Source organism: Caretta caretta, chromosome 1 (genome assembly GCF_965140235.1).
Source record: "Caretta caretta isolate rCarCar2 chromosome 1, rCarCar1.hap1, whole genome shotgun sequence".
Taxonomy (NCBI): Eukaryota; Metazoa; Chordata; order Testudines; family Cheloniidae; genus Caretta; species Caretta caretta.
The window spans coordinates 311530073-311554696 of NC_134206.1; the positions used below are offsets into that span (position 1 = coordinate 311530073).

General features: G+C 42.9%; 1 protein-coding gene across 15 annotated transcripts in view; it reads right to left on the reverse strand.

Moving 5' to 3' along the window:
• CADPS2 (calcium dependent secretion activator 2) overlaps positions 1-24624 on the reverse strand; it is a 560752-nt gene that overhangs the window by 269530 nt on the left and 266598 nt on the right. For all 15 annotated transcript variants that reach the window (XM_048836201.2, XM_048836202.2, XM_048836197.2 and 12 more), the window contains one exon: positions 5616-5727. In XM_048836201.2, coding sequence (XP_048692158.1) covers positions 5616-5727 — 112 coding nt within the window. The remainder of the gene's footprint in view (positions 1-5615; positions 5728-24624) is intronic.

A 24624-nucleotide genomic window follows, 5' to 3' on the forward strand; every position in this document is an offset into this window, starting at 1 on the left:
CTCCATTTGCATAAGAAGTCACAACATGAGGATGTGAAGTCAATGAAGTCAGCACATCAGGGAACAAACCATGAGAGGACATCCTGACCCTGGAGACAAAACAACGAATCTGGGGGGATATAAGAAGCAGGCAAAAGTACACTTCTTTATCCTTCACTAAGGAAGCAACAAGGACAGCACTTTTTGCTTTCATGAAAGAGGGATTTCAGCCATGTTGGTTGGAGATACAGAGATTGCTTTAGGGGAGATAAACTACTTTAGACAAGGGTTTGGCCTGTTAAAATTAAATTTAGACTTAGGAAGCCCGTTTCCTTTTGTTTTATATGTAACCATTTCTGTTCCATTATTATCCTTACTCACTCTCTCTTAATCTTAGCCTTTGAAAATAAATTTAATATTGTTTTCACTATAAATATATCTTAGCGCTGTGATGTTATAAAGGAGCTGATCCTCAACTGAATCAAACAAGCTAGCTATGGGTACCCGCATGGCCCCACAGTATGCCAACATTTTTATGGCTGACTTAGAACAACGCTTCCTCAGCTCTCGTCCCCTAATGCCCCTACTTTACTTGCGCTACACTGATGACATCTTCATCATCTGGACTCATGGAAAAGAAGCCCTTGAGGAATTCCACCATGATTTCAACAATTTCCATCCCACCATCAACCTCAGCCTGGACCGGTCCACACAAGAGATCCACTTCCTGGACACTACAGTGCTAATAAGCGATCGTCACATAAACACCACCCTATACGGGAAACCTACTGACCACTATACTTACCTACATGCCTCCAGCTTTCATCCAGACCACCCCACACAATCCATTGTCTACAGCCAGGCTCTATGATAGAACTGCATTTGCTCCAACCCCTCAGACAGAGACAAACACCTACAAGATCTCTATCAAGAGTTCTTACAACTGCAGTACCCACCTGCTGAAGTGAAGAAACAGACTGACAGAGCCAGAAGAGTACCCAGAAGTTACCTACTACAGGACAGGCCCAACAAAGAAAATAACAGAATGCCACTAGCCATCACCTTCAGCCCCCAACTAAAACCTCTCCAACGCATCATCAAGGATCTACAACCTATCCTGAAGGACGACCCATCAGTCTCACAGATTTTGGGAGACAGGCCAGTCCTTGCTTACAGACAGCTCCCCAACCTGAAGCAAATACTCACCAGCAACCACACATCACACAATAAAAACACTAACCCAGGAACCTCTCCTTGCAACAAAGCCCGTTGCCAACTGTGTCCACATATCTATTCAGGGGACACCATCACAGGGCCTAATAACATCAGCCACACTATCAGAGGCTCGTTCACCTGCACATCCACCAATGTGATATATGCCAGCAATGCCCCTCTGCCATGTACATTGGTCAAACTGGACAGTCTCTACGTAAAAGAGTAAATGGACACAAATCAGATGTCAAGAATTATAACATTCATAAACCAGTCGGACCTAAAAGTGGCAATTCTTCAAGTCTCTAAGGTGCCACAAGTATTCCTTTTCTTTTTGCATTAATGAACTGTTAGAGCATTTACTTTTCTTGTTTTTTTGTAAATAATTTCTTAGCACCCTCATGTGCTGCAGACCAGCAGTCCTGCTCCACTGTCTCTGGTTTCTTGGCAATGATTACCCCAGCCACAGAATGCAATGGCTGCACGTTGGTCCATTCACTAACTGCATCATCTCCTTGTTTCTAGTCTATCTGTCTAGAACAGCCCAGTGACCCACCTCAACTGTCCTCCCCACAGAGAGGCAGGCACTGGCACGGGACCCACAGGCTGAAAATCTGGGAAGCAGATGCAATAACAATGCAGGGTTTAGCATGGAGACACTGGGGACAGATAAAGCCTCCCCAACATCCCCCACTGCCCAGCTTTGACCCCCACCTTTCCAACAACTCAGTGTTCCCTGCACTATTTCAACACTCCCCCTGACACATTCCCCCTCACTGCTCGGATCCCTCATATTCCCCAAGCTCTCCCCCTCTCCAAGTCCTCCACCATGCTCATTTCTCTGAGCCCACCCTCTTCACTGCTGCTATTCCAAGCCCCCTTCACATGTCCACTCCCCACACATACACTAGCTCCACCCTCCTCCTTACCACTCAAGGGCCCTGGTAAGCATGGAGAAACAAGGGGGAGGTGGGGCCCATGAGCAAGGCATTTTCCAGCTGAAGGCAGGAAGGGGCAAATCAGTGGAGATGCAGAGTTCCTACCCCAAATCTGGGTCTAGAAAAGGCTGTATGCATTCATCTGCAGTGTAGGATGCTCAGAGAGACATGAATGGGCCCATTCATCTCAATTAGATGTTCTTAGCTAAATGACAACACTTTATGGAAATGGATACAGCCTGAAACAATAGCTCTGAGGTGTGTGAACTGCTCAGTTGTACTCAGTGGGGTGTTGGGGAGATGGGCTCAGACCCTTCCAGAGGGCAGGGCCCGCAATCCTGGCTGTACTCCCAGAGGATGGGAGCTGTTTTTGCCCCATTCTCCCCACTCCTCTTTGTGCAAGGTGCACCCCTCTCTGACACCCACATGTGGCCTTGAGAGATGGGGCTGTGAATATGGTGAACCTACCACCAATATGTGGCCAAGCCAGGACAAGGAGAGAAGGGGAGGGTGCTGCAGCTTAACTGGAGGAGAGAATATGGGACTGACAGATCCCCCCACCACAATCCCCCCACTTCCTCTGCCACCCATTCCCCCTCCCACTAATCCTTACCCCCTTCACCTGACCCAAGACTACAACCCCTCTCTCCTCCCTTTAATCGCTTCCCCATCACCCATCCCATGTATCTCTCTCCCTTCACTGCAGCCCCAAACCCCTTTCTCCCTATTCCTCCCCACTCCTCCGACCACTAACTCTCCTCCGTTCATCCTTCCAACTCTCACGCTCTCTGTACTGTTCCTAAGCCCACCCCATTCTCCCTCACTGCTCCTGTTTTATGCTTTGTTGTGTCTGGATCATCTGCCATATAAGATCTTGCACTAAGACCAGGATAATCAACAAACCCCAGCTTTATTGTAACTACTTATAACATGGTTTCTTCAGCCTCTTGGCTTCGTAGACAGTTCACCAGGAGGTGTCCCTTCCAAGCAGCTGCCCCACGGAAAAAGTATGATGCCTGGAAGTATGATGCTAGAACCTTCATATTGTTACATCCATTCTCTTTCAAAGAAAACTAACATCCCAACAATAACATACACCTTTCAGATACTGTCCATCCTTGCGGTTACTGTGTTCAACATCTTATCAATTCGTCTGGCTATGCACCTGTATAAGAAGCTCATCACACCAAATCCCTCAGATGAGCCGATCTTTTAACAATCCACTTTCCTCTAGTACAGTTAGGTTCACTGGTGCCTCCCTGATGCAGTCTTCCACCAGTCTGGTCAACCACTGTCTCTAGGTTTGGTGTTGCCAAAGCCTCTGTTGAAATACCTTCTTCCTCTTGTATTTCCTCTCGTATGCCCTTGACATATGTATACCTACTTCTAGTGACTCTGCTCAGGATTCTCCTGCTTTAGAATGCTAAGACTTGTGTTGTCCATACTGTCTTTTGTTTTCCTAAAGTGCCTAAGATTTCACCTCACTATCTCTCTATTGTCCATTTGCACTTGATATTATCTTTTGTTTCCTGGTTGAACCACTATAGCTTTTTGCTAAAACTTGAATGGGCCCATTTTTGTTAATGATTGCATGTGCACTTTGTTACCCAGCTCCAGACATAGCAGATCTCTCGCACCTCTATTGTCATAAAACACTTGTCTTTTTTGCCGGTTTGTCCATAATTCACCCAACTCCTGAGTACCCACGCTCTAACGATTTCCCACTTGTCAGTCAGAGTGTCTTCATTCTCCGGCTCATCAACCTTTGGGCTGCACTAGAATTTAGGTCTTTCGAGGGAGTATTCCTGTGATCTTGTTATGCTATGCATGGGGCAGCATCTGCAGTTTTTGCTTTTTTCATTAGTTTCTTGGCTTTTACTGCTGATTCTACTTTGCTGTTTCTCTGAAGATACCCTGGTGATGATATTATGTGATCAAAATCTCAGGCCTTATTGAACTTCCACAGCTGTCCTGAAACAAACTGTGGTCCATTATTGGAACACGATATTTGGTATCTTATACCATGCAAAGTGTGTTTTCATCTTCCTATGAATGTTCTGGATCCTGTATCTGGTAAACAGTCTGTCTCACAGAAATTGGAAAAATAGTTTATGATGATCATGTATCCTGTGGCTCTAGCTAGGGTCCATGGATGTGCACTCATACAGGCAGGGCCACCCATAAAGGTGGGGTGGGGACAAAGACAAACCTCTCAAGTATCCCACATTTGGTCCAAGTTGTTCCAAGTGCAGGGTCTTCTAGATTACTCCTCCCTCCTCCTTCTCTTTTCCCTGTATATTTTAGATCCGTGCTCTCAAAGTGTAAAATTGAAGGAGAAGATTGTCCAAGTTATTTCTTGCATAAGAATGTTCTCTGCCATTTTAAAAAAATCCAAGAGCTTCAGAGTATCTTTACACTGCAACAGAACACCCACAACTGGCTTATGTCAGCTGACTCAGGCTCGGGCTGCAGGGCTATAAAACTGCAGTGTAGAAGTTCGGGCTAGGGTTAGAGCCCAGGCTTTGGGACCCCGCCAGGGGGAAGGATCCCAGAGCCCAGGTTCCAGCCCAAGCCCGAATGTCTACACTGCAATTTTACAGCCCTGCAGCCAGAGTCCGAGTCAGCTGACAGAGGCCAGCCACAGATGTTTTATTGCATATGGACATACCTTCAGGGGTCTAAGAAGTCCCTGGGCCCCTGCTGAAAGTTGCCCCCCTACTGAAACCTGAAATGGTGCTCCTGCATGGAATTTGAGCGGGAGAGGTCAGTTCACTCATTGAATTGGGAGGCTATATCTGCCCCTGGCAGGCAAAGAACAAGGAACATGCACAACACATTTTCTGAAAACTAAATAGCAGGGCTCAAAATCCCAGTTCATGGGTGCAGTTCAGGTTCAATGAGTGCAGTATAATCCTTTGCGCCATCCAGTTGGTGTGACAACAGATTGTCTGGAAACTGTCTTGCTTCAACAGAGCCCTAGTCTTCTGTAAAGGCACATAGTGCATTTCACTCTTTTAGGTACATCACTTTGGCACCCACCCACCTAGAGTTACAAACTTTACTCTTAATAACTTTTTCAGTATTGCTGCCCCAAAGAGGCAATCAGTGCCATGCCCTAGCTGAGAGAAATCCCGAGCAACTGAAATTAGTTCGGGGAGGATCAATGTTTTCAAAAAATGTTGTAAAATGCTGTGGTATTTTTTTTTGGGGGGTGGGGGGCCTGTATTTTGGAAACCACTTGTTCAAATGACCCCAAATTTGGAGCACTAATAGTATGCAGAAACTCATGAGACACAGCAAATTTCAAGACAATCTGAGTCAGAATATGGATTTGGGAGCACTTAGAATAGCCCACCTTTAAACAGAAAGCAAGCATCAGCCTTAACCATAGCGGAGCAGGTGGTCTGCTATAATGAACACCTTATAGCTTTGTTTGCACAACGCGCTTCGTCGGTATTCTAATTTTGTAAATGCAACGACACTCACCCTTCCTAATTCTTTATCTTCAAGGGCTAGGACCCCAGTGCTTTCTGTAAAGAGTTTTACTTTGACAACAGGCCGAGGGTGAGTAGTAGTGAAGTCCCCTTGAGTTCCCCATCTGTAATAAATAAAGTAACAGAATTTAGGTTTTATTTTTTAAAGCTTTAGGACAATAGCTTTGCAATGTTCCGTAGAATACATGTTACTTTACTCTTTGGGCCTAGTTTTTAAATAGTGGAACTATATATTTAGGCAAAAAACATTTTGTACATTTTCAGCTGTACTTGGCTACCAAGACAACTCATCTGCATCTGAAAATTGGGCTTCCTTTGTGATGGAACGTGGGTTTTGTACATGATTTTTTAATTAAAATCACAATTTGACAGATGGCATAATCAAAGCATTGCAACAATATCCTATTGGGAGAATGCAATATCAAGCTTGTGGACAGACTTATGTATAACAAAGCAGAAGATCACATTTATTCTTCTATTGAAATATACTGAAATTATTAGGTTTAATATAATCTCTTGGGCATGTAAAAATTAAATTGATTTCTCAAGTTATTCACCCAATTGCAAAATTGGGCCCCAATCCTGCGAAGACTTATACATGGGCTTAACTTCGAAACTATTCACTTGTTTAAAAAGTTAAGCACTTGTCTGAGTGTTTGTGTAACCCAGGTGGTTTATACTGCAGCATTTGACTTTGTTTCTCCAGGAAAGAGGTAGCGAAACAGTGGGGAGGAGGCATGGATATTAGCTGGATATGCCATGTATTTGCATACCTGAAGAGATAACAGCAGGGCAACTCACTTAGAAGGATACAGAAACTTCCAGAACAGGGTGTGGCAGGTACTAGACATGATCAGTAGTTGTTTCTGAGGCTGTACATAAAGTTTTCATTTTGGGCAACGCACTTGGCACGTCACATTCTAGTCATCCTCTCAGAGTGGACCAATCAGAGAACAAGGACTGGGGGCAAGGTTATAAATACCGGAGTTACAAAGAGCCCTGATTGACACAGGACCAAGGAATGTGTCTGCTGTGAGGGCTGGGTCACAATCCCTCTATCACTTGGGATACAGTGCAGCGCTATTTCAGCTTTACTTAACTAGGGATGCCCTCTATTAGGATAGTGTTTGGACCACTCTGGTGTGTTTTATGGATCTAGAGGGAGAGCTTGGGAGATGTGGGGAGCATTTATTCCTCCTAGAGGCCACAGAGCCTGTGGACCTTACATTGAACTATTTTGTCTCTGTGAAAAAAAGAGAGAGAATGGAGCAGCACTTAGCGAGATGAGGGTTTGTGACTAAGCTGACTTCTGGAGAGAAGATAATGCTCTATAGAGTGAGCACCTTATAGAGATCTAGGGGAATCTCTGTGTCACTTTGGATACACGCTACATATTTCTGTTTCACCAGCAACTGAGGGTATGTTTACACTGCAATATAAACTCAAGCTCAGACTCAGGCTCAAGTCCAAGCCCACCTTCTGTCTACCCACAATTCTATCTGATTCAGGCCCAGGACCACAAGGGTGGAGGGTTCAAAGCCCAGACACCACGGGGATTTGGGCCTAAACTCCATTGTTTTGCAGTGTGGATGCAGCTCGGACCCGGACCCTCCAGATTCAGCTCCTGAGAATCTGCCAATTCTATCCCATAAACCCATGGGACAGTATCCTGTGTCCTTTCTATCCCAAGACTGGCCAATCGACTCCCAGGAAACTGAAGTAACTCTCTGGTTCAAGTACAGCTGCTCAGCATTTAATCCTTCCCTTTTGTTCAGAACACTGAGCTGCAAGCACAGTGAACCTCCTCCTGCATTTGCAATGGCCCCTGACATGAAGAGGTCGTTTGCAAGTGTGCTGCAGGCAGATACTGATGAATCTCTGGTGCAAGGTGAGTAAACAGTATGATTTTAGCAAGAGTTCCAGGAATAACCACGCATATCAGCTAACAGCAAAGAAGCTCGCAGTGTTGGGGATTCACGGGGTCAGTGGTGCAGGAAGCAGATTAAGCAGCTCAACACAGACTACCGGAAACCCAGGGATGAAAACCACTCTTCTAGGAACTCCCTATCATCCTGCCCATTTGACAAGGAGTTTGACTGGGTGCTGTGTACTGTGCCGAGCAGGGCTGGATGATTGTTTTGTGGGCCCCCCTCTCCACCCACCCCAAGACCCGACCCAATCTCTTCCCCCCGAGGCCCCACCCACACTCTGCCCTCAGACCCCACCCCAAGTCAACTTCTTCCCCCCAAGACCCCACCTATTGCTTGCATGGGGGGAGAGGGCAGAGAGGAGCGAGCAGCAGGCGGAGCCTCGGGGGGGGAGGGAAAGAGGCCAAGCAGACCCTTCTGAGTGTGGACCCGGCCCTACAGGCCCATTGGCGCCATTGTAAAACCGGTACTAGCACCGAGCCAGGATGGCAGACTTCTAATCCCTGAATCCAGTACAGCACTAGAGGGGAGCCAGCAAGTGCCGGATCAGGCTGACAAAGTGACTCTTTTTTTCAAACTGGTCCCCAAGGAAGCTTTGCCACTGGAGAAGCTGCAGAACATTCTGGGACCCTGCTTGGAGTCCCTGCTTGATTTGTTGGGGAAGAGTCAACGTGGTTTTTGTAACAGGAAATCATACTTCAGCAATCTACTAGAATTCTTTGAGGGGGTCAACAAGCATGTGGACAAGTGGGATCCAATGCATATAGTGTACTTAGATTTTCAGAAACTCTCTGACAAGGTCCCTCACCAAAGGCTCTTAAGCAAAGTGAGCTGTCATGGGATAAGAGGTAAGGTCCTCTCATGAATCAGTAACTGGTTAAAAGATAAGAAACAAAGAGTAGGAATAAATGGTTAGTTTTCAGAATGAAGAGAGGTAAATAGTGGTATCCCCCAGGGGTCTATACTCGGACCAGAACTATTCAACGTATTCATAAATGATCTGGAAAAAGGGGTAAACAGTGAGGTGGCAAAATCTGCAGATGACACAAAACTATTCAGGACAGTTAAGTCCCAGACTGTGAAGAGTTACAAAGGGGTCCGACAAAACTGAGTGACTGGGCAACAAAATGACAGATGAAATTCAATGTTGATAAATGCAAAGTAATGCACACTGGAAAAATATAATCCCAACTATACATATAAAATGATGGGGTCTAAATTAGCTGTTACCACTCAAGAAATAGATCTTGGAGTCACTGTGGATAGTTCTCTGAAAACATCCACTCAAATGTGCAGCGGCAGTCAAAAAAGCTAACAGAATGTTGGGAATCATTAAGAAAGGGATAGATGATAAGACAGAAAATATCACATTACCTCTAGATAAATCCATGATACGCCGACATCTTGAATACTGCATGCAGATGTGGTTGCCCCATCTCAAAAAAGATATATTGGAATTGGAAAAGTTTCAGGAAAGGGCAACAAAAATTATTAGGGGCATGGAACAGCTTCTGTATGAGGACAGATTAAAAAGACTGGGACTTTTCAGCTTGGAAAAGAGACGAATAAAGGGGATTATGATAGAAATCATGACGTGTGGAGAAAGTAAATAAGGCAGTGTTATTTACTCTTCTCATAACAAAAGAACTAGGGGTCAACAAATGAAATAAATAGGCAACAGGTTTAAAACAAACAAAACGAAGTATTTCTTTACACAATGCACAGTCAACCTGTGGAACTCTTTGCCAAAGGATGTTGTGAAGGCCAAGACTATAACAGGGTTCAAAAAAGAACTAGATAAATTAATGGAGGATAGGTCCATCAATGGCTATTAGCCAGCATGGGCAGGGATGGTGTCCCTAGCACAGTTTGCTAGAAGCTGAGAATGGGCGACAGAGGATGGATCATTTAGTGATTACCTGTTCTGTTCATTCCTTCTGAAGCACCTGGCATTGGCCACTGTCAGAAGACAGGATACTGGGCTAGATGGACCTTTGTTCTCACCCAATATGATCGTTTTTATGTTCTGTCACAGCTTCCCCTCAGCCCAGGCTCCAAAGGGAACAGTAGCTCTCTGTTCCAGCTCCCTGCCCACAATATGGAGACTGCCACTCCCACTGCACCCTCTGACCCAGGAAGCTTAGTCCAATCCCAGAGAGCATCTACCACTGCATTATGGGATCTGCAGTCCTTCAAAGTCAGCATAACAGTGCACAGACGTCTGTCTAATCTGAATACCTCTGATAGGGTTCAGAGGCTCCTCAAATAGGAGCCTTCACAAAAGTAAAGTTTTTTATTTTATTAAGAAATGTTATTGCTATCATTGCATCACATCATATAATGTGTATTTCAAATAATAAAGGTAAATACATGCTATGGAACAACTGGAAAGATATATACAAAGACTGTTTCTCAATAGTTACAGACATATACCCCATACCGTACATCCACAGTTCTTACCACTCTCACCCCACCCCCATTTCATCAGTGGGTATGTTATTCATTCATAAGCACAATGCATAGCAATCAACTCTTCAACCCCCAGTTCATAAGCAGTCCTTTCATCCACAAGTACAATGCATGTAATTAATCTCCCTCAAAAAAAAATTTCGTAAGCAGTCATGTCATTCGGTCTTTCGTTCTTAAGTATATTGCATGGCAATCGACCCCTCCACTTCTCTCAGTTTTCACAAGTGCTTCATGTTGATTGATTGATTCATTCATTCATACATAGGTACAATGCATGGCAATCACTCTTCCTACCCAACCATTTCATGCATGATGTGACAGTACCTCATGTTCTATAAAAATTGCATAAGCATATCCATAAACATACTATTCTCCCTCTTTCACTGGCCCTTGCAAGTCCATAATGTGGGAACACAAAGCATCCCTGACTTCTGTTGCCTGGGTACGGCCAGCTCCAGCTGTGGTAGGTGCACTTTCTGGCTGAGGGTACCGATTCTGCCGCCCATCTCTGTCATATGTGCATACAGGGGGAAATGGTTCACATCTGGCTTCACAAAGATTACGAAGAGCACAGCAAGCTACCGTGATGTGGACAGCACTGATGATACTGGCATCCAGATGGGTCTGTAGACATCTCCAATGGGGTTTCAATCTGTCAAAAGCACATTCAGAAACCATTCCGCACCAGCTGAGAATGCAATTAAAGCTTCTTTTGCCAGGTCCTATGAAATCAGGATATAGTTTCATAAGCAAAGGCAAAATGGTTTCATAAGTAGCATCCCCATTGAGAACAGTAGAGACAGTCACTCTATTTATGACGTCATTTGGTGGTGACAGCATCCCAGTCTGTCCATGAATGTAGGCATTCGATCAGCAGAAAACCTGGCATCATGTATTTTTCCAGTGCAGCCTATACTGGCATCCATAAATCAGCCTCTATGGTCCACAAGGACCTGCATAATAATGGAGCAGTATCATTTGTGGTTTATGTACTTGTGCTCCTTGAGGATGCCCAAATACGGGTACATGAGCCCCAACAATGGCCCAAATGCAGTTTGGAAAATCAGTTCTCTCAAAACCAATGACTACTTCAGATATATTGTTTACACCCACCATCTTTGGGTAAATCACACACCTGATGGCCTCTGAAACCTCCATGACCACTTTACTCACTGTTGACTATCAAATGCCAAACTGGTTAGCAACAAATAGCAACAAACCTGTAGCAGTCTGAGGTAGCCAACTTCTAGACAGTTTGTGGGTAAGTATGGCTTCCCTCATGCACGTGTCATGCCACTGGAGGGTCAGGGAAAGCTGCTCACAAGGCTCCAGAAATGTAGCTTTCTTCATGCAAAAGTTCTGCTGGTCACCCTGCAGGATGATGTGATCCCACCAATCTGTGCTTGTGGCCCTGCTGCAGAAGTGCTGAGCTAGGCAGAGTACACAAGTGGCTACACCGAGCTGCAAGACCAGCAACCAATGCTGTTAATCCATGTCTGTATTGCTCTCCTCCTCCACCAGGGGCCTTCAGTAGCTCAGAAACCGCCACTGGAATGTCTCCCAGTGTCTAATGGATGCTCTTCCTGTTTGCTGAAACAGGAGTGAAAATGCAAGGAAAAGAAGCTCTGCAAATAGTGACTCTTCCATGTTGCTGGCTCTGATTATTAGGAGCATACAGACCCAAAACATAGCTCGGCAGGATGTGTTGCAGGCTGCTACAACTTACTGTAACATTCAGGGCAGACAGTCAAGTTTACTCACACTGTTCAAGAAGCAGGGGCTAAAGCATCCCCAGGTGTGGGGGATGCCAGGAAGACTGGGGCATGGCAGGAAATGGAGATTTGACTTGGGTCTACTTATTGTAGCGTGGAAATCTTAGCCATGTGGTTGGGGTCTGGGTCCAGAAATTCTTAACCTCCGATCAATATGCAGTGTGGATGCTCAGGCCCTGGGTCTGCAAACCCAGGGTCCACTGGCTCAAGTCTCACTAAATGTGGGCTTATGCTGCAGTGTAGCATACGCTGAGAGGACCTGTCAGCTATTAACCCACGGGTTGGAATTCTGCTAGCTGTGGAGATCCCCAGACTGTTTGTTTGCTAGCAGGGTTCTGAAGGGCTGAGATGTGCCCTTTCTCAAGATCTGAAAAGTCCAGGGGACATACACCAACACGCACTATAAAGACTGAGAAATCATCTCTGAGAGAAGATTCTCAGAGGAGAATGTATTCTGATGTTTGTTTGCTAAAGCATGGAAAATGTTATGTGGAAACCTTATGTTTGAATGTTTGTAACTGAAACAAAAAAGGGGGAAGTCTGTACAAGGAACACCAATAAATTTATTGTCTCATAGGTTTGTTTAAACGATACTCATATTATTCCAAATACTATTTACAATGTTTTATAGGATATATAAGCATATGATTCTGTCATGGACGGCATGGATTCTGTGACTTTCCAGGACCTCCATGACTTCTGCAGTGGCAAGGCTAGACCAGCTGTCAGTTCCCCCTAGAGTAGAGTATTTTTAGTAAAAGTTAGGGACAGATCATGGGCTTCTGTGAATTTTTGTTTATGGCCCTCGACCTGTCCTTGACTTTTCCTAAAAATACATGTGACAGAATTTTAACCTTAACTATATACAATGTTTTTTGTGTGCATTAAATGTTTGCTTTACTAAGAAAGTGTATAGTACTCTTTCTCTGAAAATTAACTGGGGATTATTAACATCCATTTATCAAGATTTTAAATTCAATAGCTCTGAGGTTTAACTCTGTGTAATGCTTTCTGGAAAGTCTTGAGAAGACAGAACTCTGAGCAGTGCAGTCAGGTGAGAATAAAGAATAAAGCTGAGGTGAAAGAAGAGGGGGAGCATACAGTTATAGACAAGATTGCCAGACCATCCCCCGTCCGTTAAATTTGAAGGACTAAGCCCTTAATTTACATTGTTGGAGAAGAAACAACAGGAGAAAAATAAGTTTCAAGAAGCACCATAAATTAATGTACAAGTAGAGAAAATGTTAAACACAAATATGCTTGTAAGTAAAACTGGTTACTTACAATAGAGTCTGTAGTTCTGTGAAATTCGCTCTTAGAAAAGCACATGTATGGAAATAAACTCACAAGCTTCTAGTCAACAATGTCTGTTGGAGTTACTTAGCTCCCCTACTCTGGGCTCCAAAGGTAAAGTGAGTACATGGCTTACCAATTAGATTGCAACTTCTTCAGAACAAGGACCGTGTTCTCCTATTTGTTGGTACTGCACACAGCACAATGGGGCACTGATCCTGACTGGGGTCCGTGGGACACTCCCCAAATACAAATAATAAATTTTAATGAATAAGTGGCCTAGACTCCCTTCAGTTCTTTCCACTAACTTCTTCAGCTTTAGCTAATTGTTAGCCTGAGACTCTCAAAAAGTGGGGAAGATGTATGGGAAGTGTTAATCCATATGGGCAGTCATCTCAGAGGACCACATTTGCCATAGAAGTAACATTTTTTTCCTCCTTCAAAAATGTCTCACATGGATCCCAAGTATTGGAAGATTAAAAAACAGTAGTGACCCCCCTGGAGATGGATCTCTGGAGTATTAGTTGAAAAGTGATTTGAAGGACCCACACTGCTGAATTAGGCTTCAGATCTAGGGGCCAAATTCAGAAATAATGTGTGATGGTGAAGATAGAGCTTCAAGCAGCAGCTTTGCCTACTTTCATGATATAGATATTATGATGACACACTCTGGAGTCTGATTTAGATCTACAAAGAGGAGTTCCACAGGTGGCTGAATGCATGCCAGATGACAACAATCAAGTCCACAAACCTATCAAATGATTCCCTTTGGACAATTTGGTGATATGGACTGAACCATGGTCTTATCCTCATCTGTACGAAAGGCTTTGTCTACACTGGATTTATTTGCAAAATCTCCCATGGTTAGACAACAGAGTGGTGAAACACTGCTGGTCCTGTCTACATTAGATGGGCACTCCACTATTGCTACCAGTGTTCTATAGTAAGCAAGCCCTTAGCTAAACTGAGTTCCTGAGTGGTCATTAAGGCTGCTAATCATAATTTGGGCTTTAGGAGTCTGCTAGGACATTATCTTTCCCTGGTTAGTGAACTGGAATGATTTGATGGCAAATGCTCCACTCTCAGGACAAGACAGCTTCTTGGCAGGGCTATCTCAATCAGGCTCCTCCTAAGAGATTGCTGTAATCTGTCGCCATGGTGACATTCGTCAAAACTTGGACAACTTTGGAAGTGATCAGAGGGAGGAAAGACCTGCAGCACATAAATGTGGCACCTTGTCTCTGCAGAATGCACAAGCCTTGAACAGAGTGATTGTAGTTTAGGTTAGCACACCCTCTCTCCCTCTACCTTCAGGAGAAAGGTGAGGAGGGAATTCTCTGACTGGCATGTTTCTCCTATCATACCTCAGTCCTGAATGGCTAAGTTGTCCATGATGCCAAGGTCGGAATGATATACATAATCAGCCCTGCACAGGCTAGGACATAACCCAGTAAATGGTGCCACAGAAGTACAAAGCCATGAGATTTAACAGCCACAGGAAGAATTACACAACTCCTCTGAGGCTCGGCTCTCAGAGCATATTGTCTTCTGAATGGTATGAGACTTGTCTGCTGGGCAGGAAAATGCTCAGGATAAATCCAATGTTTTCTGCCAAGAAAAATATGATTATATTAAGCCTCAAGGCCTAAAATTCTATTTTACTCTATTCAGATTTTTCTATCACATCCATCCCTAAAGGACCTAAGTACCGTGAACAGCATTTGTACATTCTTCACAGCAGAGGACACTCCTTGAAATGACTGAGCTCTCGTCAGCTGATCGTCTAAATATAAGTAGACACAAATGTACAAGTAATACACTGGCATTTTGTGAAAAACATCAACACTATAGAAAAACAAAAGGGTAAGATAGTATTTGTAATGCTCTGACATAGAAAAGGAGATATTTCCAGTGAGACAGATAGTGATATGAAAATAGGGGTAAGAAAGGCCAATGTCATCTTCTGATGGCATGGTCCAAATATTCTAACCCGTGGCCCACCCATACCTTCTTGGGAATCTTGTCTGCTTCATGGGGCTCTAGGAAACAAGACTGATGGGTTGATTGAGAATCTGCAACCAGTCTGTCTTGTAGATATGTATCCCCTCCCTTCCCCATCCACACTCCTCTTTGGGGATTCCTATAATGATAAATACTCAGGGACAGCCATTTTGCAAAACAAGCTGTAAGAAAGGTCCCTCAGCAATATAGAAGAAAGTGATTCTACTCCCGTTAATACATGTCACCCTGAGAGCAACCTTTAGAGAGGTAAAGCCTCGGTGTCCAGGAACCACAATATTGGTCTTGCTGCTATGAGACCTTGAGCTTGAGGCCCATGCAGGAGCTTTACTGGGGCTGACCACTGTGGAATATGACAGATCCAGCTTTACCAACAAAGCCATGGCTGGTCCCACAATGCCAAAAAGACATATGGCCAGGAAACAATCCTGGAGGAGTCTCCACAGTAATCAGTACCAAAGAAACTGGCACTGATGGGGCGGACACTGTGGCATCACCCCTTTCTTGAGGTACCAAAACAGTCCTGGAGAAAGACTTAGTTTTGGCACCATGCTTCTCCACGTTCCCTGATGTCAAATGGGAGCAACAGGGTCTGTTGACAAAATGTTTCTTCTGCTTCTCTCTCCTGGCCAGGAATGAAAAAACGTACATCATGAAGCTGACAGAGTCAATAGCCTTAGACCACTTAGCCTTAGACCCTTAAGCATAAAGGTGTTCCAGGCACTGATCTTCATGCTTGTTGTTGACCTAGTGTTGTTGACCTAGTGAGAGTACAGACTAATTCTTTAACCAGATCTAAAAGCCACTTATGGTGAGCACCTCTTTGGAACTCAGATATCTTTCAATGTTGACTATGCTGGACACTCATTACCAGACTCTGTTGTCTGGGCCTTAAGAGCATCCTCCACAAGAAGGTGTTTGAAGCAGCCCTCCTGATCTTTTGAGATTCTGTTGAAGAAGGCAGGTTATAGAGTACACCTATGAGAATGATGGCCTTCCTTCCAGACACTGAAGACAATGACCATGACTATCAATCACCAACATCACAGCACTGAGTGAATCACAAGGCTTGTAGTTCATCCTCTTCACAGCACGAGCCACATCACCACTCATATTAATAGAACCCAGACAGGAATAAAGCAAAACCAGCACAAGAGAAGCGAAAAGACAAAAAAGGGAATCAGCTGAAGAGGACTGGGGCTGTTCCTCCTTTGGAGGTTAGAAGGAACTAAAGGGCTATTGGAGGCATTCCCCCTTTTATAGTCTCATAAACCAGAATTATGGGGAAAGAAGTGGCCAAAACAGACACTCCTTGCTAGAAACTCCATGTTTCGCTCCTCCCAAAAATGGCAATGTATATCAAGGATCCAGTTATCAAAGGAGGAATGAAAGTTTCCATTACACTATGCATTTTGAATTACAGTATTATAGACTCCTAGATAAAGCCCTGCAAATCTGGTTTATATCTGCTACTTTACATCTGCAGACCATGTTTGTGGATCGCAGATTGGATGCAGATACAAATTTTGTATCTGCACAGGGCTCTACTCATAAATAGATACGTAGGACAAAAAAGGACTTCAAGAGGTCATCAAGCCCAGCCACCTGTGCTGAGGCAGAACCAAGTATACACAGAAAATCCCTGACAAGCGATTGTCTACCCTCTTCTTAAAAACCTCCAGTGATGAGGATTCCACAATCTCCCTTGAAAGCCTATTCCAGTGTTTAATGATCCTTATAGTTAGAAAGTATATTCCTTATATCTAACATACATCTCCCTGGCTTCAGATTAAGTTGATTATTTCTTGTCCTATCTTACGTTGACATGGAGAACAAACAATTACCGTTCTCTTTATAACAGCCCTTAATATATTTGTAGACTATGATCCAGTCCTCCATCAGTCTTCATTTCTCAAGATTAAACATATCCAGTTTTTTTACCCTTTCCTTATAGGTCAGGTTTTCTAAACCTTTTATCATTTTGGTTGCTCTCTTCTGGACTCTCTGTCTACATCCTTTTTAAAGCGTGGCATCCAGAACTGGACACAGTACTCCAGCTGAGGATGCATCAGCGCCAAGTAGAGTGGGACAATTACCTCCTGCGTCTTACATATGACACTCCTGTTAATATATCCCAAAACGATACTAGTCTTTTTTGCAGTTGCATGACGTTGTTGGCTCATATTCAATTTATGATCCACTATAGCCCGCAGATCCTTTTTGGCAGTAGCACTGGAATTCAGAACAAGTCCCCATTTGTCAAGGTCATTTTGAATTCTAATCCTGTCCTCCAAAGTGCATTCAACCTCCCAGCTTACTGTCATCTGCAAATTGTATACACATATTCTCCACTCCATTATTCAGATCATTAATGAAAATATTAAATAGTACAGGATTCATGACAAACCCTGTGGGGCCCCACAAGATATGTCTTCCCAGTTAGGCAGCATAACATTGATAACTACACTTTTAAGAATGGCAGTCAGGTGCCCACCTTATAGTAATTTCATTTAGCCTCTATTTACCTAGTTTGCTTATGAAACTGTCACATGGGACTGTGTCAAAAGCCTTAATAAAATCAAGACATGTCATGTCTACAACTTCTGCCACTATCTACTAGACCAGTAACCCTGTCAAAGAAGGAAATTAGGTTAGTTTGGCATGACTTGTTCTTGACATATCCATGCTGGCTATTACTTACTCTATTATTCTCTAAGTGCTTACAAATTGACTGTTTAATAACTTGTTCCAGTACTATACTGAAGTGAGGTTGACTGGTCTTTAATTCTCTGAGTCTTCTTTGTTCCCCTTTTTAAAGACAGGCACTGTTTGTCATTATCCAGTCTTCTGGGACCTCACTCATCCTCTGAGTTCTCAAAGTTAGTCGCTAATGGTTCCAAGATTGCTTCAGCTAGTTCCTTAAACTCCCTAGGGTTCAACCTGCCTACTTGAATATATCCAACTTATCTAAATATTCTTTAACTTATTCTTTTCCTATTTGGGGTTGCGTTCTTTCCCCCACTGTTGTTAACATTAATTGTGTTAAGTATCTGGTTACCATTAACCTTTTTTAATGAAAATTGAAGCAAAATAGGAATTGAACACCTCAGCCTTCTTGATGTCATCCATTATTCACTCTCCTTCCCCACATAATAGTGGATGTACACTTTCCTTCATCTTTTTCTTGTTCCTAATGTATTTATAGAACCTTTTTTGTTGCCTTTTATGTCCCTTGCTAGGTGTAACTCATTTTCTGTCTTTTTACTCATTCTTAGCAATTTGTTTCCTGTTTTTGTAGGATTCCCTTTTGATTTTCAGGTCATTAAAGAGCCCATGATGGAGCCATATTGGCTTTTTACTATTCTTTCTATCGTCGCTTCACATTGGGATAGTTTGCTGTTGTGCCTTTAATATTGTCTGTGAGAAGCTGTCAGCTCTCCTGAACTCCCTTTTCATTCAGATTTTCTTCCCATGGTACCTTACCAATCAGTTCTCTGAGTCTATTAAAGTCTATTGTTCTTATTTCACTCCTTCTGTTCCTTAAAATCATGAAATCTATCATTTAACGATTACTTTCAGCCTAGCTGCCTTTTACCTTCAGACTCACAACCAATTCCTCCCTGTTAGAATCAAGTCTAAAATGGTTGTCCCCTTGTTACTTCCTCCATTTTCTGAAAGGACAAGTGTCCACAATACATTCCAAGAACTTACTGGACACATTGTGTTTTGCCGTATTAGTTTTCCAGATGTCTGGATAGTTTAAGTTTCCCATTACTACCAGGTCTTATGTTTTGGATATTTCTGCTATTTGTTCTAGAAATGCCTCATCCACCTCCTTCTCCTCCTGATGTGGTGATCTCTAGTAGACCCTGACTATGATGTTTCTCCTATTCCCCCCCACTCCTTTTAACTTCACCTGGAGATTATCAACTGGTCTGCCTCTCACCTCCTTCTAGACCTCAGAACAAATGTATTATATTCTTGATATATAATGTAACATTTAATGCCTTTTTTTCTTGCCCTGTCCTTTCTGAACAAGCTATACCCCTTTACCAATACTTTAGACATGAGTTTTAAGTCTTGGTGATAGCCATGAAATCATATTTTAGCTTCTGTACTAATACTTTCAGTTTATTCCCTGTATTCCTTGCATTTGTGCATATACATCTACATCAGGATATACTTTTTATATTAATGTATTACTAACTTAGACTGAAGCCAGGAAATGTATCATGGTTAGCTAGAAGAGTTTTGGATTTAAAAAATCCCATCTGTAGACTGGTCCAGTGGAAGACTACTGCCAATTTACAGCAGACCTTCACATTTTTCTGCTTTGTCAGTGGAGAACAGAGCACAGAAAAAATGCTGGTTTCATTCTCTGAACTGTGTGTATTGTGCATCATCACCACCACTTTTAAAGTTCATAAAAGGCTACATTCTCCATGGTACAGATCATACTGATAGCGCTGTGAATATAGATGAAGGTTCCAAGTACCCAAAAGTTATTGAGGACAGTACAAAATAATGGGATAAGTATAGTGAGCTATACCTCCTCCACCAACTAGCCAATTTTAAAAGGAATTTTTACCACCTGAATCCACCAATTAAACCAACTAAAAACAGCGCCAAACAAAACTCTCAGCTACTGCAAAGATATATGTGCCTGACCTACCTAAAACAAATGTTAATGTTTCAGATTTAGGAAAGTACAGGATATTACCACCTTAATTGTCTAAAACTGAGTTAAAAAAATCCATGAGGTTGTATAATAGCTGCATTATCATCTCCCTATTTAGGTTTTTACAGCTTGTAAAATTTTTTTCTAAATGCTTCCCCTTTTTTGGGAGGGGGAAGGTTTGTACCATGGAGCTTAATTGAATTTGAAACAGGTAACAAATAAATGTACTATGTTAATATAATTATATCATCAATTGCCTGGATGTTCATTTCATAAACATTAGCATAACACTGTCTCCTATTTCCAGAGTCCAAAAAATAATAAAGCAAAGAGGAGAAATTATTACATCAATAATGTTATTGAAACAAACAACTGAGATGGGAACTGCTAGAAGGGGTGAATGGACACTGTAGAATGATAGTTCACTCACTGATTCACAATACAGTCCCATACACAGTCACCAATAGGGGCTACGCCACCATATGCTTCAGAAAAAGTTGTGAAACCTCCAACAGAGACAGTTATTCAAGAATATGCCTCTAGGGAAGTTTCTACCTAAACCCAGGAAGTCTATGGTTAGATTATGACCTACAGCACGTAGCTCATAGGGAGAGTTTACCCCATTATATTCACTGGCTTACCTTCTATAATGTTAAGCTGTAACGCAAGAAGCCTACAGGCCTGCATCCTGTAAGATATTAGCTGGAGCCTAAGTTAGCATAAGTGTGGTTAAGTCGACCATAACCCGTGGCCCAGATCAACAGTTACCTTTAGATTTTGGGAAGAAATAAGGAGCTTGCTCAATGGTAGGAGTTAGAATGTGCCAGTAAGTGCTATTGCAAGAAACGTGGAAGTAATAACTGCAAATCCGCTTAAGCAAGGGGTGATGGTACGATAATGCACTGAAATGGTAGTTACACGTATCAATATGTTAACCTATAGAATATGTACCCTCTCACTATTATATTAGTATAAAGGCTAAATATGGGCATGGAGGACTGAGCATGAGCAGACGATGCTCATGCCCCATAACAGCGCAGTCACCACCTGGTCTGGGGCTATTCTTTCCTGGGCCGCTTCCATTGCTCTCTGCTTCTTTTCTACTTGACCCTTCAATTCGCTGGGGGACTTGGACCATCAGACACTGCATGCCAGACATAGGGCTGGTCCTTTTGTCTCTTACCACCAGGTCCTCAACTAAGGGTGAGAGTATGCAATTCTAAGAGTTTATGCATAGAATGATATGACAGATAACCCCAATCTTGTACTATCTCTATCTTGTTATGTGGCTTGGATATTCTCTAGCTTTATCCATTATTTTAACAAAGGTATCTAAGGTTTTACTTCGTCCTCAGTGTGAATGTCCTCGTCATCCACCCAAGATTCCCCACAAAATACTGAACTCCATGGTGTGATTTCGGTGTAGCCTCATTCTGGGGGAAGAACCTTATCACAGTCAGATCAATTGGCCATAAATCTAAACATTATCAACCTCAAAAAGGGTCAGGCAACAAGCACGAAGGTTGATATTTCTTATATATTTTTATTTTAGCTAGGATTACTAGGGGTGATATTATTCATTCATTGGTAATTTTAAAAAAAATCTTACTAAGTTCTTTGCTTCACTAATGGTTTGTGGCACTGATTTCCACAAATTAGCTATGTATTGCATAAAAAAGTGTTTCATTTTAATAATTTTAAAATAGTTACCTTTGAGTTTAATTAGGCATCACCTTGTTTTTGTATTACAAGAAAGAATAAGCTGGAGTGCCGTGAAGACCTTCTCTATACCATTCATTTTTGTATGAATCTATTATATACTTGCAAAATGCAGCTTTCAGGGTAGCTTTTCTCCCATCACCCTCTGTGGTTAAATATTATGCAGATAAGTTGTTTCGCTTCAATGTAATGTCCTTATCTACCTTAATTATGCACTTTACTTGGCAGCCAAGTGGGCTTACTGAACATTTTTGCTGGTTTCGTATTTCTGAGAGCTTGTCTACACTTACTGGGGGATTGAGGTGCAGTGATCGATGCATCGGCAGTCGATTTAGCAGGTCTAGTGAAGACCCACTAAACTGACCGAATATCGCTTTCCCGTAGACTCCTGTACTCCACCAGATCGAGAAGAGTAAGGGGAGTCAACGGGAGAGCGTCTCCCATCGACATCAAATAGCGTAGTAAGGAGATCTAAGCTACGTCGACTTGAGTTACACTATTCACGTAACCGAAACTGCGTAGCTTAGATCGACTTTTCCCTGTAATGTAGACAAGGCCTGATATGCTTAAAAGTTCTTTCTACTTTCTTTATGTCTTTGGCTGTTTGCTCTTCAAGCCAATATAAAATTGCTCAATTTGACAGTGAAAAATAGATTGCACGACACCTAGTAATTCATGACCTCAAACTCTCAACTATAGTTACCATGGAGTGAATCTTGATTACCATATTATTAAAATTCCTTATTTCAATTTATAAATTACTTTACATATTCATATAATTTATATGCACCACCAGCTCTCAAGAATATCAGGACTGGGAAACTTTACTAGTTTCTTTCCAAAAACCTGTCATAGAATCATAGAATATCAGGGTTGGAAGGGACCCCTGAAGGTCATCTAGTCCAACCCCCTGCTCGAAGCAGGACCAATTCCCAGTTAAATCGTCCCAGCCAGGGCTTTGTCAAGCCTGACCTTAAAAACCTCTAAGGAAGGAGATTCTACCACCTCCCTAGGTAACGCATTCCAGTGTTTCACCACCCTCATAGTGAAAAAGTTTTTCCTAATATCCAATCTAAACCTCCCCCACTGCAACTTGAGACCATTACTCCTCGTTCTGTCATCTGCTACCATTGAGAACAGTCTAGAGCCATCCTCTTTGGAACCCCCTTTCAGGTAGTTGAAAGCAGCTATCAAATCCCCCCTCATTTTTCTCTTCTGCAGGCTAAACAATCCCAGCTCCCTCAGCCTCTCCTCATAAGTCATGTGTTCCAGACCCCTAATCATTTTTGTTGCCCTTCGCTGGACTCTCTCCAATTTATCCACATCCTTCTTGTAGTGTGGGGCCCAAAACTGGACACAGTACTCCAGATGAGGCCTCACCAATGTCGAATAGAGGGGAACGATCACATCCCTCGATCTGCTCGCTATGCCCCTACTTATACATCCCAAAATGCCATTGGCCTTCTTGGCAACAAGGGCACACTGCTGACTCATATCCAGCTTCTCGTCCACTGTCACCCCTAGGTCCTTTTCCCCAGAACTGCTGCCTAGCCATTCGGTCCCTAGTCTGTAGCGGTGTATTGGATTCTTCCATCCTAAGTGCAGGACCCTGCACTTATCCTTATTGAACCTCATCAGATTTCTTTTGGCCCAAACCTCCAATTTGTCTAGGTCCTTCTGTATCCTATCCCTCCCCTCCAGCGTATCTACCACTCCTCCCAGTTTAGTATCATCCGCAAATTTGCTGAGAGTGCAATCCACACCATCCTCCAGATCATTTATGAAGATATTGAACAAAACCGGCCCCAGGACCGACCCTTGGGGCACTCCACTTGATACCGGCTGCCAACTAGACATGGAGCCATTGATCACTACCCGTTGAGCCCGACAATCTAGCCAGCTTTCTACCCACCTTATAGTGCATTCATCCAGCCCATACTTCCTTAACTTGCTGACAAGAATACTGTGGGAGACCGTGTCAAAAGCTTTGCTAAAGTCAAGAAACAATACATCCACTGCTTTCCCTTCATCCACAGAACCAGTAATCTCATCATAAAAGGCAATTAGATTAGTCAGGCATGACCTTCCCTTGGTGAATCCATGCTGGCTGTTCCTGATCACTTTCCTCTCATGCAAGTGCTTCAGGGTTGATTCTTTGAGGACCTGCTCCATGATTTTTCCAGGGACTGAGGTGAGGCTGACTGGCCTGTAGTTCCCTGGATCCTCCTTCTTCCCTTTTTTGTCTTGTTTGTCTCTTGTCAAACATGTTTATAAGTTATCATTAACATGTTAATTTTCCCTGCTGTTACCCTCTGTCAGTCTTGCTGCTGCTGCTGCAATGAATCATTCCCCAGATGGGCTTTTTTTCCTCTGAGCTGGGAAGAGTAAGGTGTCTTGGGCAATGTGTTTTGGCTAGCCCATATATCACCAACTAATTTGTAAGAGACAAGAGTTATTCTCCTCTAGGATTTTTTCTGGAGAATCGGAGGGCAAGGGGTACAATCTGGTGTATGCCAAAAGCAAAATGTTCATCAGAAGTGTCTTCATGGTCCTGAGATTAAAAAAAGTCAACCCTAGTATGGATGGATTAGTACCATCTATAAAAAGGAATTAACTCTGTCAACGTCAGATAAGCACGAGAGGATATGGCATATAAACATATGTATGTGTGTGTGTGTGTGTGTGTGTGACACATATATTATGCATATGTCCAATACTCCGTTTGCATAGAAAAACTACTGCATTCAAAAGGAGCAAGAACCTCGACTGCAGAAATTGAACATAAAATAATAATAATTTCACAGAATCACAGAAATGCAGGATTGGAAGAGACCTTGATAGATCATTTAGTCCTGTCCCCTGCACTCATGGCAGGTCTACATAATAACTAGACCATTCCTGACAGGTGTTTGTTTAACCTATTCTTAAAAACCTCCAATGACGGAGATTCCACAATCTCCCAAGGCAATTTCTTCCAGTCCTTAACTACCCTGACAGTTAAAAAGTTTTTCTTAATGTCCAACCTAAACCTCCCTTGCTGCAATTTAAGCCTCTCTCTTCTTGTCCTATCCTTATAAATTAACAAGAACAATTTTTCACCCTCCTCCTTGTAATAATCGTTTA